We start from the raw sequence: 19,542 nt of genomic DNA, 5'->3' as shown, positions 1-19,542 counted from the left end.
AAGGATGGGTCTAAAAAATGCTAGAGTTTGATAATTATTTCTACACTTCTATTCATATCTGTCCTGGCAATGAAACCTAATGCTCTGTTAGCTTTATTCCTGGTGTTAATTCACTGTTTCCTCAATTTAAGGTTAGGACTCATTAGAACTCCCAAGTTGCTCTCACACTCGGGTTTCTTTAAAAATGTGTTATCTAAGCTATAGCTGTTTTTGGGGTTGTGTAGCCCTATGTTTAGCAAGCTGCACTTTCAGATATTGAAGTCCATTTGCCATTTCACTGACCAAGTGAACAATTTGTTAAGATCATCCTGCAGAATCTCAGCATCATCTCCTGACCTAATTAGGCAACCTATTTTAGTGTTGTCCACAAACTTACTAACATCACTATTAATCCCATTGTCCAAATTGTTTATGTATAAAATGAACAAAAAAGGACACAAAACCAAGCCCTGGGGAACTCTACTAGAAACACTCCTCCAATTGGATTTACCCACTGTTTCCTGTCACTGATCCAAGCTCTAATCCATTCTAACACTTTTCCTCCTATACCATGGGCTTTGAATGCTTTGCTAAAGTCATGGTAAATAACATCGTATCATTGCTATCTGATGCCTTACATGCTTTAGTGTAAAAAGATGGAAGATTAGTAAACATGACTTACCCTTGGAGAAACCATGGTGTGAGTCACGAATCAAATTACGTCTTGATGTGATCTCTGAATCTATTAACTATTATTGATTCAAGCATTTTATCTATAACTGATGTCAAACTGATTGGCCTGTAGTTGCATATAGATGATTTATCTCCCTTTTTTGAAAATAGGAACAACGTTTGCCTGCCCTCAGGCAATAGGCACAAAACCAACTGATCTTATTAAATATTTCTGTTAACTGGTCACAGATTTAAAATTTACACTCTTTAAGCACTTTCAGAAAAATTTTGTTTGGACCTGGGGATTTTGTAGCTTCAAGTCTTTCAATCAAGTAAAGCTTGTGTTAGAATTAGAAATGGATTTTGTAGCTTTAAATTTTTCAATCGAGTAGAACTTGTGTTAGAATCAGAAATGGAGAGAGTGAGTGGTTTGAGGTAAAGGTGGGACTTTGCAAGGGATGTGTTATGTCACCTTTGCTGTTCAATCTATACACAGATTGGGTGGTGTGAGAGGTAAATGCAAGGGTAATGGGTCGGGGATTGGAGATGGTTAAAGGAAATGGAGAAAAGTGTGAGATAAGCCAGTTGTTGTTTGCTGACGACACTGCGCTTGTAGCAGGATCAGAGGAGGGATTGAGGTCAGTGACAGAGTTTGGGAAGGTGTGCGAAAGAAGAAAGTTGAAGATAAATAAGGGTAAAAGTAGTGATGAGATGTACAAGGGGAGAAAGTGGCAGCAGACTGGAAGTGAGTATTAAGGGAGAGAGACTGGAAGTGGATAGTTTTAGATACTTGTATGCGAATGTGGCAGGAAAGGGAGGAGTGGAAGCGGAGGTAGAATGTAGATTGAGAGAAGTAAGTAAATGCCTTGGGGAATTAAAAAGTGTAATGAGAAATAGACATTTGAGAATGGATGCTAAGAGGAGATTGTATGAAAAGATTGTGCTGACAGCACTGTATGGGGCAGAAACATGGAACATAAGAAAGGAAGAGAGGAAGTGTTTGAATGTGAGATGAGGTGCCTGAGAAGTATGATAGGGGTTAGTGGGCTGGATAGAATGAGAAACAAGGAGGTGAGGAGAATGGAGGTGGAAAGGGAGTTGGGAGATAGGATTGATGAAAGATTATTGGGATGGCTTGGACACATGGAGAGTATGAGTGAAGAAAGATTAGTAAAAGAGGTGTGGAAGGCAGAGGTAGAAGGAGTGAACATGAGGGGGAGACCAAGGATGAGATGGATGGATGGGGTAAAAGGGGCTTTGGGTAAGAGGGGAATGTCTATTGAGGATGGATGGAAGAAGACAGAAGATAGGGGTGAATGGAGAATGGTTGTATATGGATGATGCTGTGATGCATGAAAGGGTGTGGTTGGTGAGGTGTTCAGGATAAATTTGATCATTTCTTTATCTTCTGTCATTTCAGAATAATTTGAAGGATTTAATTGTGGTTAAGTGCAACAGATAGCTGATTCTGTGTACTATTGGTGGGTGTGAGAGCTAGAGAGCATGCACTGGAAAGTACCGGAATATTGGAAGAGAGTGAACTGCATCATGATGATTTGTGCTGGATTAAAAAATTCGGGAATTTTAGCTGCAGCTCAATGCTCCTAGAATACCGTTAACCCCTTCCATACGGTGCCGCACACGTAGGCGTCATGGACTTAGATCTCAGTGGCAGCAGCCAATGCCAGCCGTACGACGTGTCGTAATAATACTCGCATCATAAAATATAGTCACCGCTTATATCGATCGTTCTCTCTTTCACCCGCGAATTTTGAATACCACAGAGAATGGGATTCAGGGCATTTTTGAGAGAATGTAAAAACACAGGGGCGACTACAATAAATATAATCAAGACGCCGATATGGCAGCCTCGCGAATACACTCGCTCCCCATGACGCCTACGTGTGCGGCACCGTATGGAAGGGGTTAAGGCCATGAGATGTGAGCTGGAGAATTGCGATGGAGATGTGGAAGCAGTGGCTAGCAGGAAGGATCATAGCAGGCGCTCTGACTCTGTCTGCATGACAAAATTCGTCAAGAGGCTGAAAAAAAAAAAAGTGCAGAAAGATCCAGGCAAGACAATGCAGACCTTGGCGAGAGAGACAGGTGTCAGAGTGGCGACTATGAAGAAAGCGCTGAATGAGGATCTTCACTACTCCTCATACAAGAGGCGCAAGGGCCAACTGCTCACCACCTTACAAAAGCCAAGAAATTCCTCAACAAGGTCAAACACCCAGTCAAGCCAGGGGTGCTCTGGTTCTTCTCAGACAAGAAGAACTTCTGCCAGGACCAGTTGCACAGTGTGTAGAACAACAGGTGGCTTGCCTATGGTCCACACGAAGTCCCATGCTTCATGAAGACCAAGTTCCCTCAAACTGTGATGGTCTTTGGGTGTGTTTCCAGTGAAGGCCACGTCATGCCACCCCACATCTTTGAAGAGGGACTCAGACTCACTTCAGATGGCTATATTGAGTTGCTGTCCACTGTTGTCAAGTGATGGGTAGAGAGGGTGGCTGTGGGAAGACCATACATATGGAAGCAAGAATCAGCTCCATGTCACACCGTCGAGAAAACCCAGAAGTGGCTGTCTGAGAACTTGTATGACTTCACCAGTCCCAACATCTGCCCCCCCAACTTGCCAGATTGCAACCCCATGGACTATTATGTGTGGGGTGCAGTTGAAAAAGACACCAATTGTACTGCCTGCAACACCCAGGATGAGCTGACTGCCAGGATCAAACTGGTGTTCAGGAGTCTCTCGAAGGACAGTGCGAAGGCCGCATGCTACAAGTTCAGGTCCCACCTGTAGACTGTGGGAGGCTCAGGGTGGCTTCTTTGAGTGAGCTGTATTTGGCAAAAGATCCTCTAAGAGATGTAATTTAAATTTTGACAAAAGTGTCAATTTTATCCCAAGCATCCTGTATGTGTGAACAAATAATCTGACACAGCCCAAAGGGATTTTTCCCCATCTTCTCTTTTTCTGCATGAGGGGACAGAGAGGGGGTTCACCGATTTAATAAAATGGCCTTGCTGTGGATGTGCTGTGTCTTGTGACACTGCTTCTGACCCAGGGCAGTGGGCGAGATGCAGGGATGACCCATCATCCAGGAGGAGCCAAGATAAGAGGGAGTGGATTTTATGTCTTTGTTTTTTGGCTACCTCCCTTGTTAGGGTAAAGAACCTTTAGTGTGTGTGTGTATATATATATATATATATATATATATACATATATATAAATATATATATGTATGTATGTATAATGTATGTAAGTCTTACAATGTGTTTGACTACTTATCCTGTACTAATACTGATATTAGATAGTCTACTTTCTTCATCCCCACTGAAAATCAGATCGCAGTCAGGTACCTTATCATCATTTTTAATTGGGCCTATACCTTCCTTATTTTTTGTTCTGTAGAGATGAAAGAATCTCTTTGGGTTGGATCTAGCTTGTCTGGCAACCTTAATTTCATAGTTATGTTTTGCTGTGTGTGTGTTTTTTTTTAACCAGTCTTGCTATATCGTTATATTGGAATCTAAGGTGTGTTTCCTCATTTTTTATTGTGTAAAGTCCTCTTTTTGTTCTGATCTCATATTTCAGCCTGCCTGTCATCCACTTGGGAGTATTACTATTCTTCTTTACTGACTTGAGAGGAATAAATTTATTTTTTACATTTAGAATTAAAATTGTTAGGTTACTGTACATTTCATCCAAATCGCTGCTTGGCTGTTGATCTCGTGGTTGTAAGTCACCTGATCCAAGGTATGCATATTCTCCTCCGTGACCTGACACCTGATTGCACTAATGATATCCGGACTGACAGTGTATCTTACCCCATCACAGCCCCCTGGGTCAGTCTCATAAGTGACCAAATGTCTTCAATACTTTCTCATCTTATAACCTTCAGACATGGGGCCTTTTTTGGTTTGTTCTTATGACCTCATGATTCTTTCCTGTACCAAACCAAGAAGTGTGTTTTATCCACTTATTTAATGACCTAAAAACCACAACCGTGTCACTTCTTTCTTTTTCTTCTTTTAATTAAGAGAGATTCATGTACAATTTATCTGGGATGCTGGGGAACTATTTGGTTACTGCCATTTGTGTATACCTGACTGTAATACACAAGAAAGAGCCAAAACTCATAGGGTCCTGTCTTTTTCTCCCTTATAACAAGTTTTGCATTCACTAATGACTTTAGTTTGGGCTATTTTAACTTTAAATTTAATCCAGGAACATTAATTACTAGGACTGGTAGTAGTACTAGTATTGCTAACACTACTAGTGCTTGGAGAATCAGTAATACAACTGCTAGAACTGATAAACTATTAGTGCAAGTTTTGTAATACACAAGAAAGTGCCAAAACTCATAGGGTCCTGTCTTTTTCTCCCTTATAACAAGTTTTGCATTCACTAATGACTGTTTGGGCTATTTTAACTTTAAATTTAATCCATGAACACTAATTATAAGGACTGGTAGTACTAGTATTGCTAACACTGGTACTAGTGCTTGGAGTATCAGTAACACAACTGCTAGAACTGATAAACCGTTAGTGCAAGTTCTGCTAGTACTAGTATTACTAGTACTGCTAGTGCTATTCATACCAATGATGTATTAAAATATTACTGATGCTGTACTTGTAGTTCTAGTAACATGTATAGCTTGTGCTAGCAATTATCACTTCTAGTATTAGTAATAATGGTGATCCTAGTATTTACTAGTAGTAGTTCTAGTACTAGTAATAATATCACTAGTATTAGTACTGATAGTACTAGTACTATTACAGTTAATATTAGTACTGCTAGTACATATACTACAAGCCAACGGCAATGCATTGAAGCACAGCACTTCCACAGTAGGGCCCAACAGCTGGTAATGGTTTATCCCCATACTTCATTATGGTGCTGCCCACCACTCTTTACGGACTCATAAATTTCACAGAACAGATGTGAAATCCATTCAGTCCCCATTATTTGTCATCCATGAACAATCTCCCTCTATTCATCTTTAAATTGTACTTATTCTTCTCTTCTCCCTAATTGAGACATTATATTCTTGATCCATACCTCCGTTGATGATGATGCCGGAAGCTGCACAGGGAGATTGGTCACTGCAACAGGCGGAATGGGAATCATGGGTGAAAATGGAACGGCAGCCACCTGCACTACCTGTGCTTGAGGACCTGCCCCTTGTGACGATGATGTGATTATATATGATTCCACTGTGCTGGTACTCCCACCACCTGCAAGTGTGTAAACAGTTATGTAGACCATTCATTATGGTACAGAATGTACAAAATTACAATGACCAGTATATGTAAACAAACCACTGTAATAATGCCATAGGTGTGTTACATAGGTAATAAATCTTTCATTACTTCTGGATGGTTCTTATTCAATATATGGCACCCTGAATGTAAACATTGTTAGTTCTTAACCCAATTACATACATAATCTAAAAAGTAATAACAAGTGCATCTGTTCATTCATAAGCAGTTGAAGAGGAAGGAGGTGTTGACAGCTAGCTCCGAGCTCCGAACTAGTGCTTTGTTGCTATAACAGGAAAACAACTTGTTGTAATTTTTGGGGTGAAACAATATGTTTTCGAGGGATTGGCAAGGTATGTATCCAGTCCAGTTCTTGAAATAATAGTTTTAGCACAAAATGGAAAGTAACAAAGAAGAATTAAGGATTGACAAGTCAACCAAGAGGGGACTGGATATATCTAGAGTTGAGTCCCCATTGGGAGAGAGAAAAAAAAAAAAAAAAAAAAAAAAAAAAAAAAAAATATATATATATATATATATATATATATATATATATATATATATATATATATATATATATATATATATATATATATATATATATATACTCCAAAGATGACTAGCAGGTAGGTCAATGAGGATTTATTCTTGGGATTTATGAGGCAAGGGGAAATAATGGATAAAACTTTGGACACTGATAGAGATATTAGAATTAGCAGAGCAATAAAGAATTGAGAAATTAACAATTTAGCAGATGAATTGATTGAATTAAAATTAGATCATAAAGCTTTACAACTAGAGGCATCCAACTTACGCACAATTAACAAGGTGATACTAAGACATTAAACAAGCTAAAAAGTGAACTGAGTGCGATAAAAAGAGAAAATGAAAGAACGGAAAATGAGGTTAGAAATACAAATGAAGAACTGAAGAAAGAGGTTAAAGAACAATTACGAGCAATAACTGAAAAGATGGAAGAATCAATCAAGGTGCACTCATGTTTCTCCGTTTAGTTTGTTCCAGACATCAATCACTCTATGTGGGACAAAAAGAAATGCATTGTGGTTTATGGTATCAATGAGAAACACAATGTAAACAAATACCAAAGAGAAAAAGAAGAGAAAGAAATTGCGAAGAAGATACTAAAAATGTTCAAGACAAGGGACAGAATCTGGATAAGGAAATCGATGATGTACTCAGAATGGGTATATACAAAATAAAAAAAAAAAATAAAAAAAAACCAATGAAAATCAAACTAAGAATTCAAATGATAGCAGAAGAAATACTATCAAAAGCGGCAAAACTAGCAAACAGTGAAAAATACAAAAATGTGTGGATAAAAAAGGAAATGAATGAAGAGGAAATAGAGAAAGATAGGGCACTGAGAAGTGAAGCCAAGGAAAAAAAATGAGAAAAGAATGGAGAAAAAAAAAAAAAAATAAAAAAAAAAAAAAAAAAAAATAAATAAAAAATAAATTGAGAGTGCTGGATCTGAGACTGAGAAAATGGTAATCAGAAAAATGGAAACATAAACCAAAAAAGAGAAGAAAAGAAAAAGATTAAAAGTGGCATATACAAATATGGACGGTATGATTTCAGGAATAAATGAATTGAATGACTATTTGTCAATAGAGAAACCTGACATAATGGGAATTGTGGAGACAAAACTAAAAGGTCCAATACAATCAAGTACGGTGGGACAAGGTTTATACAACCTTTGGTCGAAAAATAGGATGGACAAACTGGGGGGAGGAGTCATGCTATTGACTAGAAAGGACCTGAATGTAATAAAGGCAACAGAGGGAAAAGACAATGTGGAATTAATTACAATTAAAGTTGAAAATAGCAGTGAAAAGTAGAAAGCTTATAGTTGTATATGTGCCACCAAAAACTAAGATTTGGACTGACAGCGAACACTCAAAATTACTGGAAGACACAAAAAATGAATTAACCGAGACACTGAAATATGGAAAAAACATAGTAATTATGGGTGACTTTAACGCAAAGGAAATAAATTGGGAAGAATTGACAACGGGAGGTGGAGAGGGACTCTGGACCAACGTCCTACTGGATATGACCATTGATTACACATTGACTCAATGGGTCAAAGAAAACACTAGATATAGACAAAACGAAGAACCATCGAGACTAGATTTGATATTCACCTCTGAGCCTGAAAATGTGGAAGAAATAAACTATAAAACACCAATTGGAAAGAGATCAAGCTTAAGGAACAAAATGTTGTGAGAAGGAACGAGAAACATAGAGAAGGAAGATTAGTGTACAACAAAAATTACTTTGTAAAAACTTAGAATTTTTTTAAATGCTAGTTGGGAAAAAATTGCAAATGATGGAACAAAGATGGAAGAGAAATGGAACATTTTTAAAGAAATATATAAGGAGAGAATATATAAACATGTGCCTAAGCAGAAACAGAAAAGGGAGTACATAAAGTGCTGGTATAATAAAGAGTGTAGCGATGCTATAGATAGAAGAGACAAAGCTTGGAAAAGATGGAAAAGAGACAAAAAAGTGACTAAATGGCAAACATACATCAAACTGAGAAATGAATAAATGGACATATGCAGAGGAAAAAAGAAACTATAAAAAAGATTTAATAGCAAAATGCAAAGATCAACCTAAACTATTTTATAGATATGTAAATGATAAACTAAAAGACAAACATGAAATAGTGAAATTGTGAGAAGGAAATAAAGAATACAGAGATGTAGAAATGGTTGAAGTAATGACCAGACACTTTAAGTCTGTATTTACAATTGAAAGCTCACAAATGTGGGATGATGGTCACTAAGAAGGATCCCCCAAAATGAAAGAAATAATGGTGATGCAGAAAGAAATAAGGGACCAAATAAAGAAACTTGATGTCAGAAAGTCACATGGGCCAGATGGAATAGTGAACTGGATATTAAAAGAATGCATCGATGAACTCACAGATAAAAGACACAAGATAATTGACTTCTCACTCAAAGAAGGAAAAGTACCACAAGACTGGAAAAATGCAAATATTGTACCAATATATAAGGGAGGAGATAAAGAAAATCCAACAAATTATAGACCAGTATCCCTTACAAGCACAATTGCAAAAATATGTGAAAGACTCACCAAAAATAAATGGACTAAACACTTGGAAGAGAACAAAATACTAAACCCCAACCAATTTTGATTTAGAAGTGGAAGATCATGTACTACAAACTTAATATGCTTTTAGTCAAAACTGGTGGATATAATACAAGAAAGAGATGGCTTGGCAGACTGTGCCTTCCTGGACCTACAAAAGGCTTTTGACAAAGTACCACACAAAAAACTACTAAGAAAAATTGAAACAATAGGTGGAATACAGGGAAAATTATTGGAATGGATGAAAGACTTCTTGAATGGAAGAAAAATGAGAGTGGTACTTAGAGAAAAGAACTTAAATTGGGTAAACATGTTAAGTGGAGTCCCCCAAGGCTCTGTGTTGGCTCCAATAATGTTTGCTGTTTATATAAACGACATGGATGAAGGAATCAAATGTTATATAAACTTCTTTGCAGATGATGCAAAACTATTGAAGAGAGTAAGTAAAGAAGAAGATTCAAAACTTTTCAAGAAGACCTGGACAATGTCTGGAAATGAAGTAAAAAGAATAAAGTGAATTTCAACATTAAGAAATGTAGTACAATGGAATTTGGAAAAAGTAAAAATGTAATATCTGTTTAATACAAAATTGGAACAAAGGAAGTTACAAAAGTAAACTCAGAAAGAGACCTAGAAGTAATTATCTCAAACAATATGACACCAGATAAACATGTTGACAAAATAGTTGGAGAAACCTACAATTTAATAAGATCAATGAAAGTGGCCTTTGACTATATGGACAAGGAAATGGTAAAGAGAATACTAGTTACACTGATAAGACCAAAATCAGTATATGCAGCATCACTATGGACACCCAGTACAATAAAAACCATAAAGAAACTAGAAAGAATTCGAAGAGCATTGACAAAGATGGCACCAACACTTAGCAAACTGATATACAAAGATTGGACAAACTAAACTTATTAACTCTGGAGCAAAGAAGAGAAAGAAGCATTAACTCTGGAGCAAAGAAGAGAAAGAAGCAATTTGATAACCATCTACAGAATTATGAAAGGGATGGAAATCCTTGATAGGTCTTTAAGATTTTAAAGGGAATTGACATTAAAAGTGACAAAATTTTCACATTGAATGAGAATCAGACAAGAAACAATGGTCTCAAACTGTCCGGAAATAGATTCAATTTGGAAGTGGGTAGAAACAACTTTGCCAACCGTGTAGTTAATGAATGGAATAAACTTCCTGCACAGGTAGTGCAATGTAGTTCAATTCGAAGCTTTAAAAATCATTTAGATAATTACCTAAGTAAGATGCTGTAATGATTATAATTTATTTTATATTATTTGATTTTGTTTTGTTATCTTTTGTCTGTCTGATTTTCATTTATTATTAGTTATATGTCTATTATTATTTACTATTTACCTGTTTGTTTATTATTTAACTATACCTATGCATTTATTTATGTATTTTATTTGTTATTTACATTATTATAGTTTTTATTTATTATTTTATTATAAATATGATTTTTTTTTCACATCCGACCTAGATATGGATCAAAAGGTCTCCTGTCGGTATGCTCCGCCTTTGTAATCCTTTGTAATCTACCGTATTTTTTGGACCATAAAGCGTGGGCAAAATCCTTAAAATCGGCCAAAATCGGGTGGTGCGCCTTATCGTGCGGTGCGCCTTATGTGTGGCTTCAGTGCAAAAAAATGCCTCTGATAGTGACGTACTATTTTGACACATTTCGTAGCTAGCCTGCCGACGGCGACAGTGCATAGGCTTAACAAAAGTTACAACCAAGTTATAACCAAGGTGCATGTATCTTGACAAGAAAACTTCGACAGTTTTCGGGTCCATACCACCACATTCATTCACGCTATCATGGCTATGACATGATAGCGTCCAAAACACAGACAGCCATTTTGCATTGGTCTAGTCTCGCTCCACTCAGACTGTAGTCATTTGGGTATTTTTTTAGTTTCGATCATGGGCGCAATATAGCAATATAAGATTAATTATTAATTTTGTAAATTAAAATGTATCAACGTAATATGCTAATGAAAGAAGTCGGTAGCATAGGATCGGGACGCCAACGTCTCTCACGACGACGACAACGAGGACGAGCCGGATGACATTTAATTTGCAGGTAATGATTTATTAAACAGGTTAGACGAATTTATCACCCTTTCATTTCTTCGACGTCGGCATCTATCATAACAAACATGGCGTACCATTCGTCCGACACGACACGACTTCGTATTAGAAGAATCCGCGAGACTAGTAGTTTTCATTCATTTTGGTCAGTTGCCAATACACTGAATTTATTTAGCTCATTTTTTACACTGAAACATAAACCAATTTTCGATTTACTGCTGAATGCAAGCCGCCATGTTTATCTTATGTTTTTATGTACTGATGATGTAATTGTTTGAAATTTACTACGATCGTAGTAAATACACTCGCATAACATTTGTATGAATGAAATTTCCCGCGGTATGTAAATTTGGCCGTTTGCATGGCGTGCGCATAAAATGACGCGCTATTGTGCTCGTCATCGACGGTGGCGCCTCTGGTGGTGTTTGACCTACCTAACCAGGTGCGCCTTATGGTCAGGTGCGCCTTATGTAAGGACGGGGAATAGCAAATTACGGGTGCGCCTTATGGTCCGAAAAATACGGTACTTAAATGGGACAGAAGACACACAAGAGGACACGAGAAGAAACTTAAGAAGGACAGTTACAGAAGAGATTTGAAAAAGAACAGCTTTCCACACAGAGTAATAGATACATGGAATAAATTGAAAGAGAAAACAAAGTGCTAAAATTATACATGATTTTAAGAAAGAACTGGATGCGGAAAGATAAAACTACGGGTCAGTATGAGCATAGCTCTTCTCCCACAAAATACAAGTAGGTAAATGTGATCCTTTGTGAATTATCAAAGAAGGTTAAGTCGTAAAGGCATTAACACACTATTTTTGTTACAAACTATGTCCAACACACACTGCAAGGCTTCAACAAGAAAGTGGCACTTAACAGAACAGCTATGTTGTTAAAAGATGCTTAAATAAGGCTTTTCACATAAACCCTAGACACATCCTATCAAATTACAATAATAACAATAATTACTATTGCCTTGAGTTTCACTGACTGGAAACCTGCAACCCCACAGTGGCTGTCAACAATTCTTGGGCCACCCCAAAGATCTGGGAAGAAATTTTGAACTGTTATCTGTGTTGTATTGGTGTGGTACTGTTTCTATATCACCAGTTCAAAGTAGTAGGAGGGGAGCAGTTGCTGGTTGTAGTTCTCCTTATGTGAAAAGGTGGAAGAAATACAGACGAAGTTGATAAAAGATCTTGGACTCAATCTAGAGACCAAGTATCAGTTCCTCAAGACTGCACCTCTAGATGGAGGTGAGGGGGGTTGGCAGGTTTTAAAAATTATAACAGAGAGATGACTCTCTCTGTTGTCCACCTTAAAAGAACTACCTTTAGCAGGTGCCTGTCACCGGTTTCTCTTGTCAAACAGATCATAGAAATTTATATACATAATAAATTGTACTCACACACTGTTGTTCCCCGATTACTCGTTGGGGTTGCTGGCCCACTACTGGATCCCATCATTCCTCCGCTGGATGCAGCCCTAATACCCGTAGATCCTGAACTTGCTGACCCTGGACTCTGAACCATCATTTGAAGGAACTGGTCTTCCTTCCGGTCCTCCTCGTATGATGCAGGCATCTTTGATGATATTAAGGTTCTTGAAAAATCTGGAGGTAATTCTATCTTTCTATAATACCGAGTTTCTTTTGTGGTGTTTGATTTGGAACCAAACTGGAAATTTGTATCCTGAAAAAAATAGAAAATAAAAAATAAGAAATAAATAAATAAATAAATAAATAAATAAAATAAAATAAACACATAAAAAATAAAAATAAAATAATAATAATAAAAATAACATAATAATAATAATAATAATATATATGCATATACCTGGGGGACTTTTTCCCCCTTACAAGGGAGGTAGCCAAAGTCAAAGTCATAAATCCACTCCCACCCATTTTATCCTCACATACTCCACTCCCATTCACTTTCCTCTTTTCTTGGCTCCTCCTGGATGACAGGTCATTCCTGCATCTTGCCCACTGCCCTGGGTCAGAAGTAATACAGCAAGACAGTATATCCACAGCAAGGGCACTTCATTTAATTGGTGAGCCCCCCCCCCCACCTAATGCAGAAAAAGAGAAGACAGAGAGGAATAAATTCTGGCTGCATCAAAATATCATTCACATTACACAGCTTGATGGTGCAGTGGCAGCGTTTGGAACTACTAACCCAGCAGTCCAAGTTTGAATCCCGCCCAAGGCTGAAATAATTTCAGTAGCGCTGTGAGCCGCTACTCCAACTCTTGTGGGCGGGGAGTTGGGTGTATTACCTAGTTGTACCCAGTTGTATTTATGGGACAAGAGCTATGTTCATAGTGACCCATTTTCGTATCTCTCCGCAGCCAGTTTATTCTTAAAATTTTGTATACTTTTGGCACTCATGTTTCTCCGTTTAGTTTGTTCCAGACATCAATCACTCTACGTGGGAAGCTATTCTTTTTCAAATCTCTTCTGTAACTGTCCTTCTTTAGCTTCTTTTCATGTCCTCTTGTTTCTCTTCTGTTCCATTTTAGTAAGTCATCTCTATCAAGAATTTCCATCCCTTTCATAATCCTGTAAATGGTCAACAAATCACCTCTTTCTCTTCTTTGTTCCAGTGTTGATAGATGTAATTTCTTCAATCTTTGTTCGTATGTCAAATTTGATAGTGAAGGTGCCATTTTTGTCGCTGCTCTTTGAATTTTCTAATTTTCTTATGTTTTTTTTTTTTGTGTTAGGTGCCGTGTTGCAGCATATTCTAATTTAGGTCTTATTAGTGCAACCACTATTTTCTTTACCATTTCTTCATCTATGTGGTCAAAGGCCATTTTCATTGATCTTAATAAGTTAAAAGTCTCTCCAACTAATTTATTGGCATGTTTATCAGGTGTCAAGTCACTTGAGATAACCACTCTCAAGTCCCTTTCTGAGTAAACTTTTTTGACTTCCTTGTTACCAAATTTATATTGACTGGATATTCTATTTTTGCTTTTTCCAAATTCCATTATACTACATTTCTTAATGTTAAAGTTCATTTTACACCTCTGACTCCATTCCCATATTTTGTCCAGGTCTTCTTGTAGCGATCTGCAATCTTCTTCTGTGCTTACTCTCTTAAGTAATTTGGCATCATCAGCAAAGAAATTCATGTAACACTTCACTCCCTCATCCATATCATTTATATATATGGCAAACATTAAAGGAGCCAATACAGATTTTTGTGGGATGCCACTTATCACATCTTCCCAATTTGAATTTTTGTCTCTCAAGAAATCCTTTATCCATTCCAGTACCTTACCTTGTATTCCTATTATTTCAATTTTTCTTATTAACTTTTTATGTGGTACTTTGTCAAAAGCCTTCTGCAAGTCAAAGAAGGCACAATCTGCCCAGCCATCTCTTTCTTGTATTATCTCAATTAATCTCGAGTAAAAGCGTATTAAGTTTGTGGTACAGGATCTTTCACTTCTAAAGCCAAATTGTTTAGGGTTTAATATTTTATTCTCTTCCAAGTGTTTGATCCATTTGTTTCTGATAACTTTTTTGCATATTTTTGCTACTGTGCTTGTAAGGGATACCGGTCTGAAGTTTGTAGGATCTCTGTTTCCTCCTTTATATATTGGTACTATGTTTGCATCTTTCCAATCTTGCGGTACCTTTCCTTCTTTGAGTGAAAAGTCTATTATCTTGTATAATTTGTCCGTCAGTTCATCTATACACTTTTTCAGTATCCAATTTGCAATTCCATCTGGTCCATATGATTTCCTAACACCTAGGTTTTTTATTTGGTCTCTTATTTCTTTCTATATTACCTTTATTTCTTTCATTTTAGGGGGTCTTTCTTGTCGTCCATCCTCCCAAACTTGTGAGCTCTCAAATGTAAAAACAGACCTGAAATGTCTGATCATAACTTCTGCCATTTCTATGTCATCTATATATTCTTCATCTCTTTCACGCATTTTTACAATTTCGTGTTTGTCTTTTAATCTATCATTTACATATCTGTAAAAGAGTTTAGGTTGATCCTTACATTTGTCTATAATATCTTTTTCATAGTTTCTTTTTTCTTTCCTGCATATATTCACATATTCGTTCCTAAGTTTTATATATGTTTGCCATTTGGATGTTTTTTTTTGTCTCTTTTTCATCTTTTCCAGGCTTTGTCTCTTCTGTCTTTAGCCTCACTGCACCTTTTGTTATACCAACACTTTATATAAATCTCTTTTTGCTTCTTCTTTGGTACATATTTATCAATTCCTTCCTTGTACTTTTCTTTAAATATGTTCCATTTGTCTTCTATCATTGTTTCCTCTATGGAGAATTTATCCAAGTTTGTGTTTTGGAATTTTTTTCTTAGTTTTACAAAATCTGTTTTGTTGTACATTAATCTTCCTTCTCTATGTTTATCATTCCTTCTTACAATGTTTTGCTCTTTTAATTCAAACTCTATTAGTATATGGTCACTCTTTCCAATTGGTGTTTTATACTCCATTTTGTTCATGATATCTGGAAGTTAATATTAAGTCTAGTTTTGATGGTTCCTCATTGTTTCTATATTTAGTATTTTCCTTAACCCATTGTGTTAAGGTATATTCGATGGTCACATCCATCAGAGTGTTGCTCCAAAGTTCTTCTCCCCCTTTAACTATCATTTCTTCCCAGATTATATCCTTTGCATTAAAATCACCCATAATTACCATGTTACCACCCTCTTTCAGTAACTCATTCAGCACATTCATTGTGTCTTCCAGTAATTTAGAATGATCACTATCAGACCAAGCCTGTGTTTTTGGTGGCACATACACTGCTACAAATTTTCTACTTTTCATATTTTTATTTGCAACTTTAATCATAATTAATTCCACATTATATTCGCCTTCATTTATCTTTGTCACATTTAAACCCTTTTTGGTCAATATCATGGCACCTCCTACCTGTCTGTTCTATTTTTCACCCAGTGGTTGTATAGACCTTGTCCCACCATACTTTTTGTTAGAGGGCCTTTCAGTTTTGTCTCCACAATTCACATAATGTCAGGTTTCTCTATTTCCAGATAGTCGTTTAGTTAATTAATTCCAGAGATTATACCGTTGATATTTGTGTGTGCCACTTTTTGTTTCATATTTTCTTCCCTTTTTTTGGTTTAAGTTTCCATTTTTTTGATGTACTATTTTTTCAGTCTCAGGTCCAGTACTCTCCATTTTTTTTTTTTTTCTGTCTCTGTTCTTTACTCATTTCTATCATTGGCTTCAATTCTGAGAGCCTTGTCTTTCTCTTTTTCCTCATCACTCATTTCCTTTTTTATCCATATATATTTGGATTTCTCGCTGTTTGCTAATTTAACTGCTTTTGATAGTACCTCCTTGGCTATCATTTGAGTTCTTAGTTTTATTTTCAGAGGTCTATGTTGTTTTTCTTTTGAATATTTGCCTATCCTGTGAATCTTGTCAATTTCTTTGTCAAAATTCTGCCCTTTGTCCTCAATACTTTCAAAATTTCCTTAGCTATTTCCTTTTCCTCCTTTTCTCCCTGGTATCTATACACATCATATTTTTCTTGGATACCATGGACCACAATGCATTTACCTTTGTAAACTGTATATCTCACCCAATTTTCCTTTTCTTTAATTACTTTCATAACTGATTCTTTTTTATTTTCCTCCATCTGCTTTTATACTATTTTTCTAAAGGATATTTTTTTTATTTTCCTGTTCTTGTGTGTGTGTATTTACCTAGTTGTATTTTACGGGAAGGGGAGCTATGCTCGTGGTGTCCCGTCTTCATATCTCATTTTATCTAGACTGTTTTTAAATTCGTGTATTGTTTTTGCACACACCACTTTCTCATCTAACTTGTTCCAAACGTCTATTACTCTGTGGGGAAAGCTGTTCTTTTTCAGGTCTCTTCTATAACTGTCTTTCTTGATTTTCTTTCCGTGTCCTCTTGTATTTCTACTATCCCATTTTATTAGATCCTCTCTATCAATAGTTTCTATGCCTTTCATGATTCTATAAATAGTTATCAAGTCTCCTCTCTCTCTTCTTTGCTCTAATGTCTGTAGCTCAAGTTTTGCTAGTCTCTCTTTATATGATAGTTCTGAGTGTTGGTGCCAATTTTGTAATTGCTCTTTGTTTTCTTTCAAGTTTTGTTATACATTTTTTTTGTACTTGGTGACCATGTCATCGCTGTATACTCCAATTTTGGTCTTATCAAAGTGATTAGTATTTTCTTCATTCACCATTTCTTCGTCCAGGTATGTAAATGCAACTTTGATTGTTCTTATTAAATTGTAAGTTTCTCCAAAAATTCTTTTTATATGTTTCTTAGGGGACATATTCATAATAATGACTCCCAGGTCCTTCTCATTTTCTACTTTTTTAATTTCTTCTCCCAATTTATATGATCCCTCTATTCTTTTTTTGCTTCCAAATTCCATTATACTACACTTCTTTGTATTGAATTCCATCTCCCACTTCCTACTCCATTCTCATACTTTATTGAGATCACTCTGTAGTGACACACAAACTTCTTCAGTGTTCACTTTTTTCAACAGTTTTGCATCATCCGCAAAGAAGCTCATATAACTTTCAATTCCTTTATCCATATCATTAATATATATAGTAAACATGATTGGGGCCAGAACTGTTCCTTGTGGAACTCCACTTATCACTTCATCCCAATTAGAATATTTGTCTCTTATCACCACTCTCATTTTTCTTTCCTGCAAGAAGTCTTCCATCCACTTCAGCAGTTTGCCCTGTATTCCTCCTGCAGTTTCTAATTTCTTTAGCAATTTTTTATGTGGCACCTTATAAAATCTTTTTTCAGGTTTAGAAATGCAAAATCAGCCCATCCATCTCTTTCTTGTATTACATCTATTAGCCTTGAATAGAAACACATTAAGTTTGTGACGCATGATCTTCCTTGTCTAAATCAAATTGCCTTGGATTTAGTGCAGTTTTTTTTCTAAATGCCTTACCCATCTCATTTTGATAATTCTTTCACAAATTTTAGCTATCATACATATAAGAGAGACCAGTCTATAGTTAGTAGGGTCTTCCTTGTTTCCCACTTTATATATTGGTAGTACATTTGCTCTTTTCCAATCTTCTGGAACTTTTCCTTCTTTCAATGAACTGTTTATTAGACTATATATTTCGTCTATTAGTTCATTCCTGCATTCTCTCAAAATCCAGTTTGCCATTTCATCTGGTCCATGCGACTTTCTGATATTGAGATTACTCAAGTGATTCATTATTTCATTCCTTGATACTTCTATTTCTTTCATAGGGGGGGACTTTCTCCTCCCACTCGATATCTCTAGATTGTATGTTCTCCCTTGTAAACACCGATTTAAATAGCTTGTTCATAGTTTCTGCCATTTCTATTTCCTCTGTGTATTCAACTCCTTCTTGTCGTAGTTTCTCTAACTCTTGTTTGTTTTTCAGTTTGTTGTTTACAATCTATAAAATAGTTTTGGTTGATCTTTACATTTTTCTATGACATCCTTTTCGTATTTTCTCTTTTCCTCTCTGCACATTTGTACATATTCATTTCTATAACTAGTATATATTTTCCATTTTTCAAGTCTTTTGTCTTTTTTCCATTTTATCCAAGCTTTATCCCTTTTGTCTTTTAACTCCCTACATCTTTTGTTGTACCGACACTTTACATATTATTTTTCTTGCTTTTGTCTTGGAACAAACTTTTCCACTCCTTTATAAGTTTTTGTCAAAATATTACATTTCTCTTCTTCTGTTGTTTCCTCCTTGTGTATTCTTTCCCAGTCTGCTTTTTGAAAGAATTCTCTTACTTTATCAATTTTTTTTTCATACATCAATCTCCCCTTTCTATATTGTTCGTTTTTATTTTATGTATTTTTCCTCATTTAGTTCTAGTTCAACTAATATGTGGTCACTTTTACTTATTGGTGTCTTATATTCAATCTTGTCCACTATTACGGGTTCTGATGTGATTATTAGGTTCAGTCTCGATGGTTCTTCCTCATTTCTATACCAAGTATTCTCTTGTATCCATTGCGTCATTGTATGTTCTATAATCATAACAAGTAGTACATTTGCCCATAGGTCGTCTCCACCCTTCACTGTCATCTCTTCCCAGCAGATTTCTTTACAATTAAAGTCACCCATTATAACTATTCTTCCTCCATCTTCCATTATCTTATGTAGTGTTATCCTTGTGTCTTCTAACATATTTTCATGTTCTTTCTCTTCCCACGAAGCCGTTTTAGGAGGCACATAATTTACTACAAACTTCCTGGTCTTCTCATCCTTGTCCTCCACTTCCATCATAATCACCTCTACTCTTTTCTTTCCATATGTGACATTCCTCACATTTATATCCTTCTTAGTCAGGAACA

At 36.2% G+C, this 19,542-nt stretch overlaps 1 protein-coding gene across 2 annotated transcripts in view; it reads right to left on the bottom strand.

Annotated features, from left to right (window-relative positions):
• The window catches only part of LOC143028359 (uncharacterized), a 633,126-nt gene that overhangs the window by 30,495 nt on the left and 583,089 nt on the right, over positions 1–19,542 (bottom strand). For both annotated transcript variants that reach the window (XM_076190321.1, XM_076190320.1), the window contains 2 exons: positions 12,586–12,868; positions 5,720–5,895 (listed from right to left, as the gene is read on the bottom strand). In XM_076190321.1, coding sequence (XP_076046436.1) covers positions 5,720–5,895; positions 12,586–12,868 — 459 coding nt within the window. The remainder of the gene's footprint in view (positions 1–5,719; positions 5,896–12,585; positions 12,869–19,542) is intronic.

The sequence above is a fragment of the Oratosquilla oratoria genome, chromosome 9 (assembly GCF_046742065.1).
Source record: "Oratosquilla oratoria isolate Oo_2021 chromosome 9, ASM4674206v1, whole genome shotgun sequence".
Taxonomy (NCBI): domain Eukaryota; kingdom Metazoa; phylum Arthropoda; class Malacostraca; order Stomatopoda; family Squillidae; genus Oratosquilla; species Oratosquilla oratoria.
Note: the sequence above shows the minus strand (reverse complement) of the source record. Positions and strands in the feature narration are given on the sequence as shown.